This window comes from Ictalurus furcatus, chromosome 16 (genome assembly GCF_023375685.1).
Source record: "Ictalurus furcatus strain D&B chromosome 16, Billie_1.0, whole genome shotgun sequence".
NCBI lineage: Eukaryota > Metazoa > Chordata > Actinopteri > Siluriformes > Ictaluridae > Ictalurus > Ictalurus furcatus.
Genome location: NC_071270.1, coordinates 13,870,321 through 13,895,345, shown reverse-complemented (window position 1 = coordinate 13,895,345; position 25,025 = coordinate 13,870,321). Strand labels below are relative to the sequence as shown.

General features: G+C 38.9%; 1 protein-coding gene across 1 annotated transcript in view; it reads right to left on the bottom strand.

The window, feature by feature from the left end:
* The window catches only part of robo3 (roundabout, axon guidance receptor, homolog 3 (Drosophila)), a 105,758-nt gene that overhangs the window by 8,591 nt on the left and 72,142 nt on the right, over positions 1–25,025 (bottom strand). The window contains exons 10-23 of the mRNA XM_053646179.1: positions 23,669–23,874; positions 19,015–19,096; positions 17,001–17,169; positions 12,649–12,815; positions 12,286–12,407; positions 11,528–11,744; positions 11,239–11,363; positions 9,860–10,037; positions 9,399–9,623; positions 9,260–9,299; positions 9,038–9,177; positions 8,123–8,398; positions 7,840–7,984; positions 2,026–2,253 (exon numbers count right to left, since the gene is read on the bottom strand). Coding sequence (XP_053502154.1) covers positions 2,026–2,253; positions 7,840–7,984; positions 8,123–8,398; positions 9,038–9,177; positions 9,260–9,299; positions 9,399–9,623; positions 9,860–10,037; positions 11,239–11,363; positions 11,528–11,744; positions 12,286–12,407; positions 12,649–12,815; positions 17,001–17,169; positions 19,015–19,096; positions 23,669–23,874 — 2,320 coding nt within the window. The remainder of the gene's footprint in view (positions 1–2,025; positions 2,254–7,839; positions 7,985–8,122; positions 8,399–9,037; positions 9,178–9,259; positions 9,300–9,398; positions 9,624–9,859; positions 10,038–11,238; positions 11,364–11,527; positions 11,745–12,285; positions 12,408–12,648; positions 12,816–17,000; positions 17,170–19,014; positions 19,097–23,668; positions 23,875–25,025) is intronic.

The following is a 25,025-nucleotide window of genomic DNA, read 5'->3' as shown; positions in this document are numbered from 1 at the left end:
ACAACAGAGTCAGAATAAAAAAAAAAAACTTATTCTACTATTCTGCATCAGGAAATAATGGGTACAATAAACAGAAACTGGGAGCGGGATCAATTATTCAGAAGGTACATTTCTGTGAGGCAGAAACCGGGGAGTAAGTAGTAAACACCTCCAGAGAGAAGGAAAACAAAATCAAATATCATCGTGTCATAGCAGGGAGGTAAAAGGCAGGAAGCGAATTCCCTGAAGAATGATGCGTGTGATATACAGACACAGTGAGGTGAGGAGAATGTCATCTACTTCACACACACAATTTAACAATACAGAATGATGTGTGTGATGTACGGTTACAGTGAGGCAATGAGAACATCATCTACCTCTCACACACATTATCTTGTCAGGACTATGCCATCTCTTGAAACACATACATGGGAACTACAAGTGTATAATACATACGAAATAATAAATATGAATTAATCTAGAGCACGGTGGCTTAGTCGTTAGCACATTGGCCTCACACTGCCAGGGTTGGGGTTCGGTACTCCGGTTTCCTCCCCCAGTCTAAAGACATGCATGGGAGGCTGATTGGCATGGCCAAAATGTCAGTAGTGTATAAATGGGTGTGTGAATGTGTATGTGATTGTGCCCTGTGATGGATTGGCACAATGTCCGCCTTGTGCCCCATGTTCCCTGGGATAGGCACCAGGTTCGCTGCGAACCATTATGGATAATCGGTATAGAAAATGGATGGATGGATGAATTAGTCTAAAGAAAAATAAATCTTCAGCCTTCATAATCAGTGCTACATGTAATTTCCTGTTCACATGATGGCATGTTTTGACCCTTTTCATTTTCCACTTTTCACATTTTGGTAATTGTTTCCAGTTCTTGTTAACCTTTCACATAACTAGTTCCACCTGTTCCCATTTTAGCTTTATCTACCATATGTAGCTCATTTTTCTGTTGGTCCTCACACAGAATACAATAAATTTAAGACATGTCTAGTTCCTTTTTTTTATTTAATATGTAGCATTTGGGTTTTGAAGCTAGCATGTCTATTTAGTTTTGGACTAAGGTTATTTGCCTTGCCTAACTGTTATGGACTGGCAACAATTCTAAAAAAAAAAAAGAAAAAAGAAAAAAAAAAGGCCATATAAAACTCTGAAAATGCAGTATGTCAAAAAGAGATGTAACCGAATACAAATATGTGGAATGAACAGATAACATGTTCTAAACAGATACAAATACAGAGACGAATAGGTGGTACACTATTCTGTTTTTTTTGTTTGTTTTGTTTTGTTAGTTTACAGGATCAGATCTCATTTTGACTTTCATGCCGGCGTGAGCAAGGTCAGATATGAATGTGCTTTGCTGCGTAATGCATTTACAGCATCTGCCAGGTCAGGTTGCCAGTGGTTTAAATTAGACTGCTAGTTGAGTTATAAACCATCCACATCCATTATAAAATACTTCATGGAGGTACAAACAAAATAATAACTTTGTGAGCAGAATGTTATAGTTATACTGTTATAAAAACAAAAACAAAACAAAACAAAAAAAAAAAACAGTGCCATGCACATCTTTTAGTTGAGACAAATTATGAACTGGAGAGATGTAGCTGAGGTTGGGGAACTTAAGAGTCCTTTAAATAAATAAGTAAATAAATAAATAAGTAAAAATAAAAAAACTTACTCTGGCTCTCACACCTCTACTCTGCGCACTTTGCTTTTCTAGAACTTAATTAAAAATCTTGTTTGGTAGCACTACTTGTATAGTTCCCCACTTGATATATCGCTTTGCTTGTATTTCCTCATTTGTAAGTCACTTTGGATAAAAGCGTCTGCTAAATGAATAAATGTAAATGTCAGAATTAATAGACCATGCTGACAGTGCTGGCATTTCTATCTCAGGGTTTAAAAAAAAAACTAAAACAAAACAAAAAATGTCCAGTTTAGGCCATGCCCACTTAAAAATCCAAATACGGATACAGATAGCCGCATTGTGTCACATCCCTAATAATAAATGTCAATATAATGATAATCTCACCGTCCCAGCTGGTGTTGTTCAGACTGGTGCAGGCGTGGTGGTGTGTCGTTGCAGTGCCGTGCCTCCTCTCTTGGTGAGGGTGTGAGGGTGGCTGTGGACTGGTGGCTGTAGGAGGTGGTCGGAGATGAGGCATCTCCTCTGGGAGGAGGACATGGTCCGTCCTCTGCTACACCATCCATTAGATAGGTTCTCTCTGGCAGTGGTGGACACCAGTCCTCCTCGTCAGTGCTGTGAATTTTACAGAAAATACAAGTTCACTATGACTACTGCAATAAAAACAAGCACATCATTGCTAACTCTTTGTAATCAATCAACCTGAGTAATCAGTTTCAAGTCACCATATCAACTTCCACAGCAATGCAGGCATTCAATACGGTGCCGGTTTCCTTGTCAAAGAAGAATGATAATCACTTAATACTTTTTGAGTGACACTCTACTGTACCCTAAGGCCACTAAATGGATCTTTGTTAATGAAACAGGTATTGGAACTAACTGTTGCTAAACTTTCTTTGTGACAAAGCTTAGAGTTAAGGGCAGGTATAAAGCTATCAAAGTAATGCAATAATCAGACCCATGTTCTCTCAAAAAGACCTCGGGGGCCCATGCAAAGGTCAGCAATGCTATCCTCAAGTTCATCGCAAATTGGAGAACTTCACTGTAGGCTAGTAATGGAAATCGAGTTTGGATGTGTGGCTGTGTGTGTTGACGTGCTGAATGATCCTATTCTGCTTGGAGCGAGGAACACGAGAAGGGCTGCACCTATAGCTGGCAAACATTGTTACCACAGCCCGGCTAGACGTGAGCGGAAAACAGAGAGAGAGAGAGGCTGCTTCAGTGCTATCGCCTCCCCCTCATCTCAGCAGTATAATCTGTAAATCAGCCCTGTTTAATGTCTGTGGTTAATGTACTTTACCTCCTCTGCGAACCCTTCAGTCCAGGTGAAGAGGTAGTGGAGAGCAATAAACGTGGTCCGCCTGTCTCCACTTGTACACACACTCACATGCACACAATGCCTGTGGTCAGGCCACTCAGCAGCTAAAGCTAACTCTTCTCCAGGCTAACGTGAACGTAATGTGATTGTGAGAGAGGAAAGAACAGGCGCATTCAGTCCACAGACCATAGCAACAGCCAGCATGCCACTAACTTTGTTAGTCTCCACTGAGAGCCCTGTCAGGCCCAATAAAAACAACAGCACAGCTAATGGAGCAACTGGTGCTGGAATAAGTATGAAACATGACATTTGAGACTGGCTTTCATCCATCCAGCAATATTATGACTGCAATTTGATTCAGGTCAAATTCAAATGTGATAACTTTTCGACAAGGACAAGCAGACAAGGAAATGGAAGTTAAGAAAACTGTGTTCCATCCGACCCAAAACCTTACACAGCCGACCATAAAACCTAACCCTGATGATGACAATTCACTCCATTTGGACAAGATTTCTTAAAAAAAAAAAGAAGAAAAAAAAGTCAATTCAGGATTAAGTCTAGCTAGACCTTGCAGGAACTTTCAGAAAAGATTATCAATTAGAACGTAAATGGCGTCAAACCAAACTGGTGATATTTCAAACAGCATGGAAGGAGAGCCTACTGAAATATAGGAAATCTCTTGGCGATGCTAGGAAAATCTATTTCTCCACCTTAATAGGAGACAACAAAAACAATTCTAGATTCCTTTTCAACACAGTAGCAAAATTAACTAGGAATAAAACCACTACAGAGAGAAACACTCAATCATTACATAGCAGTGAAGATTTCATGAAATTTTTCATCGATAAGGTTGAAAATATTAGACGTGAAATACAGGCCATTAAATTAAAACCGGACAGTACTGTAACAAACCCATTACATGACAATGTAGCAATATCAGATCAATGTTTAGAGTGTTTTGCTCCGCTTGGAGAGACCGAACTAGCTACATTAATCTCTTCAGCCAATTCATCAACTTGCATACTAGATCCCGTACCTACATGTTTGTTTAAACAGATTTGTCCAGGAGTAATTGAACCACTTCTAAATATAATCAATTCTTCCCTAAGCACTGGCTATGTACCTAAATCACTTAAATTAGCAGTTATTAAACCCTTGATTAAAAAACCTGATCTTGACCCGTCTCAATTGTCCAGCTATAGACCAATATCAAATCTCCCCTTCATCTCTAATATTTTAGAAAAGGTTGTAGCAAAGCAGTTATGCTCGTACTTAGATAGGAATAACATTCATGAAATGTATCAGTCAGGGTTTAGACCTCATCATAGCACAGAGACAGCATTAGTTAAAGTAGTAAATGACCTTCTACTGACCTACGATCAGGGTTGTGTCTCGCTGCTTGTGTTACTCGACCTTAGTGCAGCTTTTGATACTATAGATCACACTATTCTCCTTGATAGATTAGAAAATGTTGTTGGTATTAAGGGAACAGTCCTCTCCTGGCTCAGGTCTTATCTGACCGATCGTTATCAGTTCGTAGATGTAAATGGTGAATTCTCCATGCGTACTGAGGTTACTTTTGGAGTTCCACAGGGTTCTGTTTTAGGCCTACTGCTCTTTACTTTATATATGCTACCCCTAGGTCAAATTATTCGTAAACATGGAATTAGCTTCCACTGTTATGCTGATGATACACAGTTGTATGTTTCAGCGAAGCCAGAGGACAGACAGAAGCTTAGTAAAGTTGAGGATTGTGTAAAGGACATTAGACATTGGATGTTAACTAACTTCCTTCTACTTAATTCTGATAAAACAGAAATACTTTTATTAGGCCCACGTGTAGCTAGAAGTAATCTTTCTGATCACATGGTTACTCTGGATGGTCTTTCTGTTTCATCATGTGCAGCAGTTAAAGACCTTGGAGTGATTATTGACTCCAGCCTATCATTTGATGCTCATGTAGATAATATTACTAGGATAGCCTTCTTTCATCTCAGAAATATTTCTAAAATAAGCAACATATTGTCACTACATGATGCGGAAATACTAGTTCATGCATTCGTCACCTCTAGATTAGATTACTGTAATGCCTTACTGTCTGGATGTTCCAGTAGGAATATAAATAAGCTCCAGTTAGTCCAGAATGCAGCTGCTAGAGTCCTAACTAGAACTAGAAGGTACGACCATATCACACCGATATTATCAATACTGCATTGGCTCCCAGTAAAATCTCGCATTAACTATAAAATACTTTTATTAACCTATAAAGCACTAAATGGTCTCGCGCCACAATATCTAAGCGACCTTTTGGTTTTATATAATCCGCCACGCCTACTTAGATCAAAAGATGCAGGCTATTTGACGGTACCTCGAATAGTGAAGGCTACAGCAGGGGGAAGAGCCTTCGCTTACAGAGCCCCACAGTTATGGAACAGTCTTCCTATTAGTGTTCGGGACTCAGACACAGTCTCAGTGTTTAAGTCTAGGCTTAAAACGTATTTGTTTACTCAAGCCTACCCTGACTAGATTCTGTTCTACTACTTCGCAGTCATAATTATCTTTTTTCTCCCTCTCTCCTTTCGCCGAGCCCCACATGAATTTATGGAGATACTAGAGATCCAGATCCTTTCTGCCTCTGGATGGAGCTCAAATCTTCTCTAATTCCAGACTGCTGGGACTACGGCTGCTCCTAAGGCCATACAGACTTCATATAAATCCATAATGAACTTTTTCACACTATCTGTTGTTACCCAGATGAGGATGGGTTCCCTTCTGAGTCGGGTTCCTCTCAAGGTTTCTTCCTCTTAAAACATCTTAGGGAGTTTTTCCTTGCCACCGTCGCCACTCATTGGCTTGCTCAGTTGGGATAAATTCGCACCTTTAATATCTGTATACCATGTTGATATTTCTGTAAAGCTGCTTTGAGACAATGTCTATTGTAAAAAGCGCTATACAAATAAAATTGAATTGAATTGAATTGAATTATCCGGGGGGAAAAAGTCTGTAAAAAGTAGTCAAAGTCTAGTATGGCCTGTCCACACCAAAATAGATTTTTTTTTTAATTATCTGTCTCACACCTGTCTTACCAAACAGACATGATTTAATTTTAGCCAACATTTCATTCCACACCAACTCATTCAGACACCCACCCATCAAAATGTGACTTTGTCATGATCTGCAGCAGTCTTAGGATCGTGTGGTTTGAATGTCTGTGTGGTGATGAAACACAGAACCGCTGTTTGTTCACTGTCCCACTGACTCATGTGACAAATTTGAACTCTGTCTTTAAATGAACTTTCCTCTGACTGTCCTCAACTCCAACTTTACACTGATGTTGTACATACAGCCAGTGGTTTTCTTGATAAAAATGATGCATGCTGTTGCTATATTCCTGCCATATAGTAATGCTTAAAGGAACAGAACGGAAGATCTCTTACATTATACATATCTTAATTGTAGGTGATTAATACAAGGTGTTCCCAGATTTATAATTAAATACATTTCTAATCAAATAAATACAAGGTTGCAAGGTGGGGGGCATGGTGGCTTAGTGGTTGGCACCCCGTCTAGGGTGTACCTCGCCTTGTGCCCCGAGTCCCCTCGGATAGGCTCCAGGCTACCCCATGACCCTGTGTAGGATAAGTGGTACAGAAAATGGCAGGATGGATGGGTTGCAAGATAAATGTTAAAGACGCTAAATGTACTTTCTTAGTAGGAAATATTTCAGACTAGATGAAGCTTGTTCTATAGTTCTATTATTGCATTTATTTCTCTATCACAACTACCAAGAAGGGAGGATAAAAGCTAACACATGCTTGCTCTGAGACATGTGAAGCCAGCCAACCACATCTTTTTGAACTGCTGCTCATGCTGCATCACAGGGCAGCGTAACACTTGGAGGAAAGTGCTATGTACCGTCTTCCGCATAAATGAGCTCACAGACAGCTGCAGTTGGCTAATGTTGCTCTGATTGAAAGGGGAGAGAGAAAGCATGGACAGTTTCACTCGTGGATGGCTGTGGCTTTGTCAGGATTCAAACCGATCTCCCGACAATAGGGTCAATGCTTTTCTGTTGTGTCATTAGGGAGCCAGGGTTTTTTTTCCACGCCTGCCCATTCCTGGAGTTGTTTTTATTTGTACCGTCCCCATATTTTTTGGGTTAATGAATTTTCTCTGTCAGGCAAGCTTCATATCTGACCCTCTGCACCAGTGACATTTGGTTTTGGCTTCCTGTGAGATCTCAGTCCTGATGCACACCTCCATGTTTAAGTGTCTAACGGCTTAATAGTTGTGACAGAGGGCCGTAATATGATACAGTAATATGATACACAGATTTATTACATTGCACTGGGTTATTTATCCATCCATTTTCCATACCGCTTATCCTACACAGGGCCGCGGGGAGCCTGGAGCTTATCCCAGGGAACAAGGCAGGGGACACCCTGGACGGGGTGCCATCCCATCGCAGGGCACAATCGCACACATATTCACAGACTATTTGGAAATGGCAATCAGCCTACAACACATGTCTTTGAACTGGAGAGAAAACCAGAGAATGTGGAGGAAACCCCTGAAACACGGGAAGAACATGCAAGAACAAGAACAAGTTTGTGATTCCCCAACCCCAGAAGTGTGAAGCAAACCTGCTAACCACTAAGCCACACAACCCCACTGATTTGACCAGGAAATGTAATTTGTATGGCTGTTTGATACATTCTTTGCTGTTTTTTTTTTAAATCAGCAATTCACTGCAATAATAAAACTGCTTAAGAATAGAATAAGCTATGGAAAAGACAACTAGTCGACTACATTTTGAATTACTAATCAACTAGTAATAAAAATTATATCCGTACAACCACTAATCAGTAGTAGAATGCTCTTACCCCATGTCCTCTATATGTACATCCTCGTCATCATCCGCACAGTGTTCTAACTCTGAAGAGGGAGGTGGAGGTGGTAAAGGCTCCATCCAGTTCAGAGACGGAGTCTTCACTGCCTTCCCCATTGACTTCTGCTTTGACTGTTTAGCTGAATGAATCATCACGGCGAGTGAAATTGGTACAAAATATTCACATCAAAACTGCAATCACAATCTGAGTTAAAGGAAAACATATCGTAAAATGGGAAAATAGAAAAAAAATGCATTCATTTTCATATAATCTGTACCATTATCTGCTTTAGAGCGGTCTGGCTGAGCGTACTGCACACTGGATGTTCCGGGTTGGTTCATCCAGTGGCCAACGTCTTGGTCGGGGCTGCAGGGTGTCTGGTTAGTAAAAGGCATGATGGGAGTGCTAGCATAGGGCGTCGTGTGCTGAGAGAACTGGGCAGAGAAGCTGCGTAGGTCTTCAGCAGTAGGGTCGATGGTGCTGTAGATGGGGCCCTCGTTGGAGCCGTTGCTGTACTTCTCATTCTGGTTGAGGTAGTTGGAGATGCCAGCCTCTAAAAGTAGCAAGGAAACAGAGTTGAGATCTTAGTGTTTCGCATGTTCTTTGTGAACTTTGTCTTCCTATTCTGTGAACCTGGTTATAGACACTGACAATTATACAAATAAAACTGTTCCAGAAAATGTGCTCTGATCTTAAGTGCCCTCCCTGTTACAGTGCGATAAATGCCATATAAACTTATTCATGATTTATTTGTGAAGTCAGAATTTCACTTAAAGTTTATCCCATCTCTTATTAACAGTATTACTTGGTATCTGTGTTATGTTTTTACATTTTGATTTCTATTTTGACTTCAGCTTGTACTTGTTGATCGTCTACACACATGATTTAACCCTTGTTTTTGAGGTTGCAGTGACCCCGTATGTGATGCAATGTTTTCCTTTTATCACACTCTCAAGGTTTTAGTTTCTGATTTCTTGGGCCCATAAAAGAAACTAGTTTGAGGCAGTTTTATCATGCACCTGCAGTCTCATGCCTTTACTCCTCTTTTGTTAGACTGACTGACTCTGCTCTTCTACAGGGGATTTTAATCCCACCAGTGATAATAAATGACTGAAGCTATTACTATGGATTACTATGGGAGTAATTCAAATTAAACTTTATGTTTGCTGACTTTATGTCTCAGGTTTCTCACCATTGTAGTATCTCTCTGCTGTGTCATGTTTGGAGGTACAGCAATTGACTGAATCTTTTCCATTATGCACAAGGTTTGTAGTGGGCCAGGAATCCGCAAGCCAGGGGTAGTTCCCTATATTAGAGCCCAACACACCAGGCCTGGAAAACAAAATAGAGTATTATTCCAAAGTCTTCTAAGATCTTCATCACAACAATATTAACTGTACACTGAGGCACCTACCTTCCATTTAGTCCTGAGCTTTCCCCATGAGGAAAGCCAACTACAAGATAAAGAGGACAGCATATAATGTTATAATTCGTGCCTATTTTAATACAGTTATGTGTATATACTCTATGTTTGAGCATGTTACTTTATCTACCTGCTGGTGTATATGCGAATGAAGTGGCGTAGTGGCTTAGTTCCTTTCTCTTCTTGCGTCTGCAGTATATCCACACGCTGAAGCCCATGAGGATTACCCAGCATGCCCCACCAATACCCGCGATGAAGGCAGGCTGCTTTACCACATCTGTGATCTGCTCAGCAAGACTGACATTCTGATCTGAGTCTCCGCTCCCATTTGGGACAGGCAGCTCTGATGGTAACTCTGAGAGTGAGAGAGAAGGAACATAAAAAAAAAAAAAGGGTTCGAACACTAGCTCACGTCTCATAGCAAATGTTTTGCTGGAATTTAAGGCACTGTGCAGTGCAACAAAATCAATCATACTCTTTTTTTCAGAGGACACAATACCGTTGCAATAACATCTCTGTAGATAAAATCACAGAGAAAAATATTATCTGTTATATGAAGGAATTGTATCTTATGCTGTAGTAGCCACTCACTGATAAAGACAGGGACTGGCTGACTGTGTATGCCCACTCCAGCACTGGTCACTGCTGCCACCTCCACCTGGTAGAGGACGCCGGCCAGCAGACCTTTCACCACCGTCGACAGCACATTCCCGTCCACTGTCTGGTTAATGTGGGAGCGTGCTTGAGAGTCATTTCCCAAGCACCAGATCTGAGGGAGACACCAATTTTATTAGTACTGTAATAACAGCAATAATGAAAAAACTCGTCTCTGAAATATTTATACTTAATATTATACTTAAGGACATAATGTACCTTTAAAGGTCTATGTACTGTATATATAACGTCTATATTAACGTAAGACAGTAAAGTTAAATTACATAAGGAACTCAATACACAGTTGAGGTAATAAGTTTACATATGCCTTGCAGAATCTGCAAAATGTAAATTTTTTTTAAAATAAGAGGGATCATAAAAATTACTCTTTGGGTTTTTTTCATTTGGTACTTCCCTTCAGAAGCTACATAAGATATTTACATTTTATCCAAAAGACAAAATAATAACAATTTACATTGATCATCCTGTTCAAAATTTTACACCCCCTTGGCTCTCTATCGTGTTTCCTTCTTGAGAATCAATGAATGTTTGCACCTTTTGTAGTAGTTGTGTACGAGTCCCTCAGTTGTCCTAAGTGTGAACAGATGGATCTCAAAATCATATAGTGACTGTTGGAAATGGGTCAAATATGCTGGAAAAGCAAAGAATGTGCAGGACCTGGAGGATTTTTCTGAAGAACAATTGGCAGTTTAACTGCTCAGGGCAAACAAGGGACTCATGAACAACTATCACAAAACATAAAAACAGTCGTGGATCATCCAGGTAACAACACACAGCATTAAGAATCAACCGTATGTAAACTTTTGAACTGGTTCATTTGTGTAAATTCAGTTATTATTGTGTCTTAAACAAATAGCTTATTCAGGGCACTACTAAATATAACACAGTGTTTTTAAAAAAATAATCTCTCATTATTATTATTATTATTATTATTATTATTATTATTTTTTTTAAAATTACTAACATTTTGCAGATTCTGCAAGATTAAACTTATGACCTCAACTGTAAGCGCTTCACCTTGTTCTTGAGTGCACTTTCATTAATACAATAAGTCTCCAGATTCTCTATAGACTTTTAACTCGTGAAAGCATTTTCCAAATGGTTTATATTCCATTAAACATCATAATCACTGATCATTGAGAGAATTACGCACATCTTGTCCTCATTCATACACGGTATATAGTCAAACTTTAACAATTTAAACTAGACAAAGTAAAACTCAACACTTAACATCCATTTACCACTTTGCTCAGCTATTCAATTCCATTTCTGCCCTGATTGTCCAATACTCTTACCCTGTACTCTTGGATGATACCATTTTGCATCTCAGCAGGGGGAGGCTGCCATGAAACACTGATGCTCGAGCTGTTGCTGAGTGTGACTGTTGACACAGTAACTGACTGAGGAGGAGCGCTGGGGACTAAAAAGAGAAAAAAACAGCACAATTCAAAAGTCACATTTGACACCATAATCATGTAGTTATGTTTTATAAGCCATAGTATTTATATGTTTTTTTTTGTTTGTTTGTTTTTTTACCAAACAGTAAAAGTGTATTACATAAGCAACCCAAAATAAGAGTCTCACCCTCTTCTGGAGTGCGGAGGATCAGTGTGTGGCTGTCGATGCCCTGGAATTCATTGAAGTAGGGCCTGATTTTTACCTCGTACTCTGTGCCTTTGAGCAGGTTATTGAGGACAGTGCTGTGCTCAGCGGCTGCTTTCACATCCTGCTGAAACCAGGAGCCACCATTTGGACGGTAGAGCAACCGATAGCCCTGGATATACTGAGACTGGCGGTCAACCTGGGACAGTTATGTTCTTGGTTAGATAAGCTATAGATATTAATGGTACTGTGCATCTAGATGAGAGAGGCTGAGATGGGGATGCACTTTCACAGAATTAACCGTACAATATTTTAATCAGTTTGCTTTGTTAATACACATCATAAAGAAATGAAATGTATACTAAAAATGTAGTGCTGTTTGTTGCTAATTTCCACCATCTCCACCTTCATGAGAGCTATAAATATGTAAAGTTAAAGGGTAATTGCTTTCTCAAAGACACGTGAAGCTAGCGATGACATAACTTCAAACTCATGCCGTGTTCCACAGCAATTTATTGCACTTGGATGTGAAACCAAACTGCCCAATTCTGTACACAACAGATGCCAGTAATTGGCTTAGGTTAACAGTGTAGGGAGGAAAGCCTGAGAGCAGAGCCAATTATTCTCTGTTTGACTCCTCGCAGTGGACGCCCTGGCACTGTCTGAATTCAAGTGCCTTACTCATACGTTTCACTAATTATACACTGTGGATTCAGAGACAGGATTTGGTCAGTACTTACAGTCCATGTTAGCCGGATGCTTGATGCAGTCAGCAGCACAGGCTGCTGTAGTTCTACAGCCACTTCCCCTAGCTCTCGCTGAACCTGCCTATGGTCCACGCCCTGTCCTGTTGGACTTACATCTAAACATAATAAAGTATAAGAACTGTTACTGTTGCATTTCTGTAGCATCTCGGTCCTGACTGCACATTCCACAGACACCAGTATTACCTCAGATAATATTAAATCAAGTCTCAAATCATATCTATAGGATTACCTTATCTTAAAAAATAATCCATACGCTACAATTTGCTACCAATGTCCTACAGTTTTGTTAATATTGATTCATGATAAGACAAGACTCAGAGAGTGTCAAATACACACCTTGTGTGCGCACAGGCTCTGAGATCGGACTGGGGTCGCTAAGTCCGTAGGCATTAACTGCTCGGATAATGAAGAGGTAGATGGTGTTGGGGAAGAGGCCAGTCACTGTGTGCTTTTCAAATCGCACCAGGTCGGCCACTGTCTGCCATGTATTGCCTGCGGACTGGCTGCAGGGGGAGAAAAAAATTATGTGACATCTTCATAAGTCAAACAGCTTATTAAATTACACAAATCACTGACCTTCACAACTGCAAAAGTAGAGTAACCATTTAATGTGAACACAGTTATCAAACCAACCATATGATGTCTCAAGTATAAAATCAGTGAATCCAAGTACATTTATTCTAGTGCATTCATTTATATAGTGTGTACAACAGTGTGTGTGTGTGTGTGGTTGTTCGCTTTAACACAAAATGGCATTCTTATTGCTTTTCATTTGTGAGCTCAGAGATAATCATTACATGCTCTACTGAATGATGCACCTCATTGTGGATGTATGACAGTTCTCTGTGATGACAGTTATTTTTAGCTGGGTTTACACACCAGGAAGCAAATAGCAGAATGCAACCAGTCTACATGACACGGGTGGAACCATGTAACCTTGTGCGTCCAAAAACCTTTGAACCAAATGATTACACTAAAATAAGTTCCAAAATGTATTTTGCAACAAGACTGCTTTATAGCCTGGGGCACGTACATATATGTCTCGCCGAGAGAGAGTTTTGCCCTGAAAATAGAATCGTATTCGTTAAGAAGTCAAAACCACATTTGAGAAATGCAAACTTTTAGCCTAAGAGGTTCTGGTTCGGCTGCAAATAAATAAACAGCTTCGAAATCTTCTTAAAGGAATACTTATAAAACTCATCTCTAGCCAGTGCATCTGTAGAACATGTAGGGCTGGGCAATAAAGTGGTATCGGCATTTATAGACGGTAATGAGAGAAAAAACGTTCGGTGTACCCCTCGATAAAATGTAAACAGACATGAAGTTTGGTTGCATGAACAATTCTCAAGCGTGTGCCGTCCCTGGATCATGAAAAGCCTATTGTACGCCTTGATAAAGGAGTGTACTATGAGAGACAAGCACACAGCCAATAACAAGTTGTGGATCTGTGGGGTTCGGTTGCGTCATCGCCATGTGACATCAGAACACACAAGCGCATGAGAAAATTAGTTCAGAGCCTGCCGAGGAGACGGAGGAGATTTGGTTTCTTTTCGTCTGACTGACATTGCAAAAAAACCCCCGAAAAACGTCCCGACCAAGTACGGAGAAACAAGCTACGAGAGACTTATAGTGTGCATGTGCAACGCTCCGCACATGTACACTGTGTGTGGCTCTGAACAGCATGTGAGGAAGAAAGGTGACATTTTGTCGCTTTTTGTATTTACTGTTAAAATGTCTGCTCAGGGGAGGACAATGAGTATCCTCAGAGCAGGAGCTCAACTCGTCAGACACGGACTCCAGCACAGTGTTAGTACACAGTGGAAGTACGTGTTAAAGTGGAAGTTTTATACGAGGCTTGGCTAACTATGCTAACAGGCTCAGCACAAACCAGAGCACCAGGAGTCCCATTCAGTGCTATAATGCGATGTTAATCTCCCTCAAAGTTTGCCTTTTACACTGCACACATTTTGTAACATTTTATTTATTACGTTCAAGAGTTTCTTTAACACTTATTTATTTAATCTTCATATTAGATATAAGAGAAGATATTTGATTAAATTCTATTTTGCTTTTGACTGTTCAAGCTAAAATTATTGTTGTTTGCCTTAATAAAGTTGATAAATTAAAAATCCAGTGGTTAAATTCAAACCATTTTTTTTACTAGTCTTTGTTTAAAAAAAGATTCAAATTGATCAATAATTATCGATACCGAATTATACGAAAAATTATATTGTGATAATTTTTTTTAGCTGTACCGCCCAGCCCTAAGAACATGTGTGATTACAAACAAACAAGAATTTTGATGCTTCTGTGAACTGAAAGAACATAAAACCTGCTTCACCAAAACTTACTTGTAATGGAGGTCTAAGTGAAATTGCTGAGGAAGTCAATAAAGGTTTACGTATTTTTGATTTCCTCAGGTAATGTTTTTTTTTTTGCAGATGAAACTTTATACCTTTCCAAAGGTCAGACTTTCTGGTTATGCTTTAACAACATCTGTGCAGTTCAATGTAAACACAGAAATGAGAATCTCAAGATGCAGGATTTCTTGTTATTGCATTGCTCCAATGTTGAAAAGTTGGATTATATTATTTAAGAACAGAAATGATAAAACATTCACTCCATTGTTGGAAGACACTGTAGACATTTGGGAAATGCCAATCAGCCTACAATGCAAGTCTTTGGACTGGGGGAGGAAACCGGAGAACCAGGAGGAAACCCCTAAAGCACTCAAGCTCAGTATACACAAGGGCAGACTGTTAGAGTTGGCAAATTGTTGTGGTATATACAAGGAATACAAACAACCTCAGACTGGTAACAGCACTACCCCGTCTCTGATTATTTTCCTATACTAGCACTTCCTGACCTGTTTTATTCCTTACCTATTGTACGTTACAGATGCAATGGATACAGGTTAGGTTGAAGAACACTAGAGTATTTCTTTAATCCCTGTATAATCACAGTTTATAAAAACGACTTCACTTTAGACTGGGGTCATATTACACCCTATCCACATCTGTCTTACACCCTATCCATATCTGTATTATACACATACATTATACGCTACACACATCTGTACACTGCGGACTTTAATTGTCAGTGGTTAACCAACATCTTCACTCTGCATTTATATTCCTGGTGAGCGTCTTCTTGCTTCAGACACGGGCAACCTGCAACGTTCCAGAGAGGCATGAACACCGGGAGGCTCGTAAATATTCAGCTCGCAGCACTGAGAAAGAGAGGCTATAAATCCAAGGTCACTTTGGCCATTGCCTGGGAACAAATGCACACGCCTCCTTCCTCCTCTGTCCTTTGCCCTACAGTATGAATGCATACAGCTAGACAAAGAAAAAGAATACACTCTGCCCTTTTGTACTCCTTTAGAATTATTTTAAAAAATTACAGAACAGATACAACCATACATTTAATCTTTTCCTTACTGAGGTGTCAGGAGACTATGCTGTCCTTTGCATTCTATAACCCTGTTCCTTTTTCCTCTTTCCTCATCTTCCATCCATTTCTCATCTCCTGCCCTTTCTTCCTCCTATATGTCCCTTAGCACCACAGGCAAGGAAATGTTATTGTAAACACTACATTCAAGAACAGAACACTCAATAAAGAATCAATTTTGGGTCATGTGGCACCACAAACCGCTGCCTGAGGGGCCAGAGAGTGGAGTAAAGTGCATTGTCAGTGCTTATGTGTGTGTGTGAGCGTGCAGTGCTCTGTTATTCAGCGTGCATCGCACCCTCCATGAGCCCTCACTGCAAAGCCCACAGGACCTCAGCTCTGTAATTAGAGCGAGCCCCATTACAGCAGGCTTACAATAGCCTGAAGAGTCATCCGGGTGGACTGGATTTGAATTCATTAGCATGTCATGTTTTTCCCGCTCTCGGTCCCGTCTGAGAGAGCAGCCCACATTCCACAGTTAAATTTACCATGCACAGAATTTTGCATTTACCAAATACAAAAGAGGCACGAATTCTAAACACGGATGGCACTGAAGGTCTTAAGTGCAGGTTAAGGTTCACACTCTGAAGCGTGCATATGAGATGAGAGAGAAAGATACAGGAGGAGGGAAGGGGGTCAATAATAGGGCACCTACAGGGCAATACTTTCTCATGTCTGTCATGCTTGGCTAGCATAGCTGTCACACTGACACTCAATTAATAAAAAATGAAGGATGTCTTATAAGAGCTGCCTCTGGCAGGAGACAATAATATCCGGCAGAAGAAAAAAAAAAGAGAGAGAGAGGAGACAAGGCACTGGGGAGTCAGTGAATGTATGTGTCCAATGGAGTGAACAAAAGTCTCTGAAGGTATATGCGCTGCAGTGACACGAGTGTTTGTTTGTGTGTGCGTGTGTGTATTTGTCAGTATAGAAAAGTCATCCAATAAGAAAGTTTTCTTTCCATCACTATAAAAACTGCACTATTTCAGACTAAATAAGAAATCCATGAAAATCAGTGTTTCCACATACAGCCCATTCAGTCTTCTTGCTATTGGTTCCAGTAAAAAATAACACACCTTTTTAATTGTATTCATTTTTCATACCCAATTAGCTAAAAGTATTTCTTGTTAGTGGGAACAGACTTTGAGGCCATGCAGTACAGTACATGTGGGGGTGTGTGTGTGTGTACTTGCATTCATATGTATAAAAGCGTCTGTCTGCATTACAGTTTCTCTTACCTGAAGGCCTCGATGATGTAAGAGGTCACGGCAGAGCCACCCTCGTGGGCGTTAGGCTGCCAGGTCAACGTCACACTGTTCCGCGTCACATCGGTCACGACAGGTTTGTGAGGTGGCCCGGGCAACTGGTAAGGCTCAGAGACAGGAGCCATAGCCACATCAACACTCTCTGCAACACACAGGTACACAGGCAAAAAAATGTCTCAGTACTTGTTCGGCATGTACACTGCTTAACCACTTGTTTACACTTTACGTCACGATTACCTTTTTTTTCACTTGGCTGAATTTCTCCATTGCAAATAAAATGACAGCTTAGCAAGAGAAGATATCTTGAATAAAGGAAAAGTCAATATTTCTTATTAGGAGATTATGAATATACAACAAATATAAGCCCATTAAGCCTATTTATAGAAATATTTGTCAAGTTCAAGCTTAAATCTGCCAATATAATAATATATTTGCCAATATAATATGAAATTTGAAGCTTAAAATGAGTAAATATGTCTAGAAATAGGATTAATACTAATAGGGCTGTTTAAAAACAATCTTATATAGAATATTAGTTGAACTTCCCTATATTCAAGACTTAAAATTTGTATTTATATTGCATTTATAGTACATAGTACGATTCCTATTATAAAATTACAATAAACCAAATAGATGATTATTAAACCATTTTCTAGGTTTGTACTAATTTCAAACTTGAAATGATCCTGTTTAATTGGCAGATTTTTCTCAGTCTCATAATAAGAAATATTAGGTTAATTTGCCCATATTCAAGATATTTTCACTGGCTAAGATATAATTTCTCACAGTAAGATATAATGTTTCAGGTCACTGTAATCAAAGAGTAAGAAGGTGAAATAAACTTTTTCGTATATAATATCACAAAAGATGGCTTAGGTAATAGGCCGTCACTGCTAAGTAGTTAAAAACATGATTTATATGCCTGTTTTTCAATTTGCCTCATAATTGGCTGAATTTGTAAACAAAGACTAGTACTAGTCTAGGAAAGTTTTCCAAAAGTCAACCCTGAGTTTAAGGGTGTTTTCACGCTGGCTAGTTTGGAGTGTTTGTTTCGGAACCTAGTGCGTTTTCTCCCTTGGTTCGGTTCGTTTAGACATATATGAACACAGCAATTGCGCTCAGATCCGGGTCTTGGCCCGATTGCAAACGAACTCTCGAGTGGTTCGCTTGTGCTGAGAAAGCAATCTGACCCAACGGACCAACCTGTATAGTAATGCTTAACAGGAACTGCGTTAAGTAAAAAACGTGTTTGTTTTGCTAATGTCTCGCTACATGAATCGCGGTTAAACTTGGACCAAAGACGAGGTAAAACGCCTCACTGAAATTTGGTCTGATGAACATATTTCTGAACAACTTTCAAAAACACACAAAAACACAGAGGTTTAGAAGGTGGTTAGTGAGCATCTCAAGGAGATGGGCTTTAATCGCTAAATGGAACATATAAATTAGACCAATTATAATAAATACAGCTAAAAAAGAAAGCCAAAATAAGCTCTGTCTGTCCATCTTGATGGATGACTCCTATGAGCAGAACCCCGGAAGGTAAACAGGTGCACTCTAACCAATGAGATAAACTAATTTTGGTGCGCTTTGAAAAGTTGCCTTTTGAAAACGAACCGAACCAAGGAGAAAATGTGACATTGTAACAATGTAAGTCCCCATTTCGGAAAAACGCACAGATCTACAGGTCTGAAAATGCCCTAAGACAAGGTTTAATAGCTTTGGGATAACTTGTCACTTATTAAGCACCAGAACTCTCTCTTGCTCTTCTCACTGCATTCTTTTCCAATTAGATCAGTCAGTCACTACTAATGAAGGTAATTCTATTTCCTGCTGCGCAAATTGACAATGACATTGTTTGTGTGAGGCTATTCCATGGTTAATGATAACAAATACAGCACAACCTCAAACAAACAAAAAAAGAGAGAAATGCACATGCACAACTAAAATGTACTAATGAAGCAAGTGTGTGGGTCTGAGTGTTTACCTTTCACAGTAAGTACTCCACTCCAACTGGTCTCGCCACTGGAGCTGGAGGCGACACAGGTGTAGACCCCCGAGTCCGTTTCCTAGCAACAGCAGTATCAGGGTCAACATTTGCATGGGCGCAAAATATGATTGCGCACGCACTGTGATTGATCTGTACACTCGAAATGCAGCCCTCCTGCCCAGTATTTATTATTAACAACTATGAAAGTTACTGTTCTAGTTAGAAACGTAGGAAGCATGTTGTGTACTAAAAGCATCATTAAAATATCACTCATATACTCCTTGGACAAAACATTAGTTGCATCCACTGATAGCATATATATTCTATGTATGTTATGAAAATGTTTGCACTGTCATATAAGTGTGAAAATAAAATAAAATAAATGTAAACTTTTTAAAAATATACTGTAATATGTGGAGAAAAATCTTACATATTATTTTAATCATTCAAATTCAAATCCCTATGAGAAGCATTAAAACATAAGTAAAACATTAAATAAATACAATAGTAATGTCATTAATAACATAATTGGTAAAATGGGTTTATATCATATATATATATATATATATATATATATATATATATATATATCAAAAAGCATATAATAGTATATAATATAACATGATAATATAAATTGTGTAAGGTTTATAATAATAATAATAATAATAATAATAATAATAATAATAATAATAATAGTGGAATATAATTTCTATTATGATCTTTCTGATAATTATCTGCTATACTGAATGACATGCTATTTCAAATATTTTCTGCATTATTCTTTAATACAAACACAAATATAGAGGAAACATGCCAGTGTCTACTGTCAAGGCGTAAGGGTTTTGAAAACCCTTTTATCGTCAGCGAATATAGCAAGTGTTTGAATGTTACTCTTTATGGTTCTTTCCCAACTATAAAAAAAAATCATAACCACACACGAATGGTACAATATCATCACCAGTATTGAGTGTTAACAGACAGGGTAGTAGACTAACATCAGGAATGTACATCAAAAATATTTCAGATCATCAAACAGCATTCACATTATTCTGATAGCAGTGTTAAACTGTAGTATGAGGTACAGTGTGTGTGTATGTGTATGTTCAGAAAGAAGGGAAAGAGTGAAGAATTCAGAGAGACAGGAGGTGGGAGGGAGCGATGAGGGGATGTGCACAGAAGGTGAGACCCATTAAATTTTAACTCCCTGGCTGAGGGGCAGAATCATGGCTGAAATTGCTTACAACAGTGGAAGATGTATCACTTTTTTTTCTCTCAGTGGCAAAGATCTAATAGTGCTGACAGCACAGAGACATCGCTCATAGCTCTAATACACATACACATACACAGAGACGTACACACCACCATGCATGACAACACACACTCACCCCCTCCCCCCACACACACACCTGAACCATACTGATAGCCAGTCAACTGTAGAGTTCAAGGTTTCCAGCTTCACACACTATTAAGTGCTAAATCCATGCTATACTCTGCAGTCTATACTTGCAATTAAAACAGTAAATGTGCTTTATTGATTAGTTTGTTTCCAAATCATGTTCAATGACAAATTCTAACTTTGCGTTTTTATAAATCGAACCGAATGCTCATAGGTCGCTATAGACTACTAAGTACTGCATATCTGGTCACATAACATTGTGCACACAAACACATGGTGTTTCATAATTGGAAAAATTGTTTCTATGCAAAACACAATCTCTGGTTATGCTTTTAACAAATACATATTGCGGAAGAATTACAGCCACATGCCCAAGAGATTTATCAAGATAATCTGCTTTATCTGATAACTGTGAAAGTACATGTGAAAGGCACGTGTACGTTTTTTTTTATCTTCAAAGATATCAAGATCATCTTTTGAGTGCAGGCCTAAATAAGCACCAACAGAATTTTATATTGCTGACTGTTGTGTTCAACATGCCAATAAAGCCCCTTATGTTTATGTTGCAGAACTCCTCAGGTATGTACACATAAAAGTACAGATTGATGACAAATTAAAGGAAAAACCATGGCTTTTTTTTGTATGTGTGCTGTGGGAAGCATTTATTTTTGCTGGTTTGTGTTCTGGGTCCACCTGTCCCATTAGATGGAAGGGTCCCTGCAAATCAATACAAAGTGACTGATCACCTTTACGCTGTGATGAAATATTTCTAATCTGAAGAGAGCAGTCTTTTCCAGGATGATGGCGCACCCATACATAAGGCACGGCAGCTCACTGAATGATTTGATGAGGATAAAAATGATATAAATCTATGCTATGGCTTTTCCAGGCACCAGATCTCAACTTAATTGAACAGTGAATGTGAGTGACGTGTTAAGACTCTCTCAGTGCTTGTAATACCCATCATCAAAACACCACAAAAGGCAATATCTTTCGTAAGAATGGTGTTCAGACTTGTAGAACCCATGCCAAAGTGCACTGAAGATGTGCTGGTGCTGCACGTTGGCCCAACACCTCACAAAAACACTTTGTGGCGTGTTCTCCTTTAATTTGTCACCTGCCTATATTTCTGTGTCTTTTGGCATTGTGTAAGGATGTAATGGTGTCTTATTTTCTTTAGCGCTGTTAGTGTCTGTTCAGAGAAGTGTGAGAAAGTTGTGACAGCATGTGTGAGAAAGAGTAAGATAGAGAAAGAAATTGCAAACTGGAGCCATACTGGCACTCAACTTCTATCACTTTGTTCTAACACTTTTTCATATAAGATCATTTTTTCCAATGGTTTTGACCAGAACTCCACTGTGATGCACTCGCAGTAGGTGCCTGCTGATTTTTCAGGGCTGGCAGCCGTGCACGTTAAACATGCGATTAAAAATGCATGAGTGGAAAGGCAGCAGGGAGCTAAATATTTTCACTGCTTCTCAGATCTCTCTTTTTCTCTTTTCCCCTATACACTCTCTCATTCTCCCATCTCTCTTCTCTTTTTAGTTTGATGATATAAACTCTGACTTCTCCACTCACTCTCTCTCTGCTTTCAGAACAGTAGACTACAGATGGCCTCTGGTGATTCTGCCAGTAAAATCTTCACATCTTTCTGTCTCGTTGTTTTTAAGAGCCCTTTAAAATGGCATAATTTCTCTGAGAGATGGATGCTATTCAACAACAGTTAATTCTAGTATCGTAAATGCAGGAGATATGAAATGATATAAGAAAAAACTGAATAAAACATAATGATCCACACTGTGGAAATTAGTAGTTTCTACTGAGTAGATGATAGCCTGGGCAGCTTTTAGTCTGTTACTCACTGGTTGCCACAGATTACAGAAAAGGATTGCTGAGAGTACAGTAGCCCATAAAGATTACATGACCTCACCCTGTGACTCCCTATACGACTGAATGAGAATTTAATTAAAGGCCGAGCAGTCGTTAATCTGTCCAGGCCACAATCAATTAACCCAACATTTACACTCATTGCAATGGCAATCCCTTAGGTAGACACACACACACACACACACACACACACACACACACAGATTTAGCACCAAAGGTTTGTTCACTAAAATACTGTTCAAATTTTTAAATTTACTAATTCAAATCTAAATGATTCTTATTTGAAACTTTAAGATCCCTATGTAGTGAGCATATACAGTAAATATGGTATTTGTCACCATGTGTTTCGGTGTCACATAGATAATTATTTGCAAAGATCTAGCTAAATATAAGTAAAATACAGCCAAATAAAAAGTAAAATCTAGCTAAGTACCAGTAAAATTCTAGTTAAATATCAGTAAAACCTAATTACACATCAACAATCTAGCTAGATATCAGAAGAACAGGCTAAACATAAGTAAAATCTAGATAAATACCGGTAGAATCTAGTTAAATATCAGTGAAATCTAAATAAACATCAGTCAAATATAGCTAGATATCAGAACAACAGGCTAAATGTCAGTAAAAATATAGCCAAATAAAAAGTAAAATCTAGCTAAATACCAGTAAAATCTACTTCAACATCATTAAAATCTAGATAAATAACTTTAAAATCTAGCTACATATCAGTAAAATCTAAATAAACACCAGTAAAATCTAGCTAGATATCAGAAGACCAAGCTAACTGTCAGTATAATGTAGGTAAATATCAGTATAATCTAGCTGTTTGTAGAAAGCTATTTATAAGCTCATTAATATTCTACAGAAATCCATATTCTAATTTAGTTAAATATTACATCTTCAAGTAATTAAAGGCTAATTAAAATTTGAAACCCACTTTAAGTCAACAATAAGTCATCTTATTGTTGTCCATCTCTCCAGCTTGACAGGCTGGGTCAGCTACAAACTGACTCTACACTAGCTCTTTTTATGAAGAGCAGCTCGCCTGACCCCATCATAAATCGGAGTGTTAAGCACACCTGTTGTGTTGATGTTCCGTCTCTGTACTTTTTGTTGCTTTCCGAGACAAACATGGACATGTTTTATAGACGGAACTGCACAACAGATTTGCAGGTGAGCTGAACTACAGACGTGAATTTTAAACTCGGTGCAACAGCATATGGTGACTGTCAGATAAGACAGTTAACTATGAAACCTAACATGCTGAATATGTTCTTTCTGAAATTCCATATGCTAAAGTCTCTAGGGTACTAAGATTTAAAAAAAAAAACCCACAAAAAAACATGCATATTCACTCCTGTAACGTACCTGTAGGGTTGTGATTTGTAAGCTGTCATTCTCCATTAAGCTGATCCGCTCATCATTTCCCAGGATTCTCTGCCCATCACGTTCCCACTGAATGCTGGGTAATGGGTTGCCCATTACATGACACTGCAGTTGGGCAGTGGCTCCAGGAGCAAGCGTCTGATTGGCTGGGCCTTGACGGATGATGGGTGGGACCCGATCGGATGGAGCTAAATTCAAACGAATGACAAGGTTAATAAGATATGAGACAAGAATGATAAACAATGAATATACAATGATGTTGACCACTGACTATCGCTACATTCATTACTCATGCCTGCAAATTACAGGGACAATTTGAATACAATTACAATACAATACAGGGACAATAAGGATGCCAGTGTGTACAATAACACAATTAAACCCAGTTTGTAGACTGTAAAAAACGAAAAGTTGACTTAACATTTTTTTGCGTTTACACAATTTTATGTTTAGTTAACTTTTATTCTTTTTTTCTTTTTTTTTTTTTTTTTTTTACAGTGTAAGACAACTAACTGGCATGTGGAATTAAGTTTAAAACCACCAGACGTCTGTTTTTCAAGCTACTGTATACTCTGGGTATCTGCAGAGTTATGCAGAAGTTAGTGGAGCAAGAAGAAGCAAAGTGCTATCGCTGATGCACTTGCTCTTCTCTTCAGTCACAACCTGCGAGTTGAAATAATGTAGCCCTAAGCAGGACAGGAAAACCTTTTACTGCGCTTAAGCCCATTAAATCATTACTATAGATTTCAGACTGGGACAGTGTGATGGAGCTGGAAGAAACTGTGATCGTTAGCAGCAATCATCAACTTCCCTGTGCTATTAAATGGCAAAAAGCCAGATGTATGAGGGAGCTCCATCTGCATAGTGCTGTGTTATAATGCGTGTATCGGCTTTTACGATGAATTATGAGTTCTGAAGCGGTTCTGCAGTGCATTACTCCACAACCTGCGGCATTCTGCACTCCACGTCAGCATGTCTTCACTACGGTGCATCATGTACTGTATGTGTGTTATTCCTAAGGTTTACTGGATAAATTATTCACACCAAAACGGTCCCTATGTTGACCAGGGCTTTGATAAATAATTGACTTGTCAGTTACCTCAGCATTTTGCATTCTCTTTTTGTCGACAGATGGGAAATAGTTTTCAAAGACATGTTTAGAACACACTTTCACTTACTGTAGAAGAAATGAAGAGGTCATGAATGTGCAATGCAACATAAATACCATGTAAAAGATTCTGAGCTCTTAAATGTAACTCAGCTGGTGCTGTTTCTCAACCCTCTTTGGTCCAAACTTGAGGTTTCTCACCAAGTTTTAGTGTAGCTACAACACCAAAAT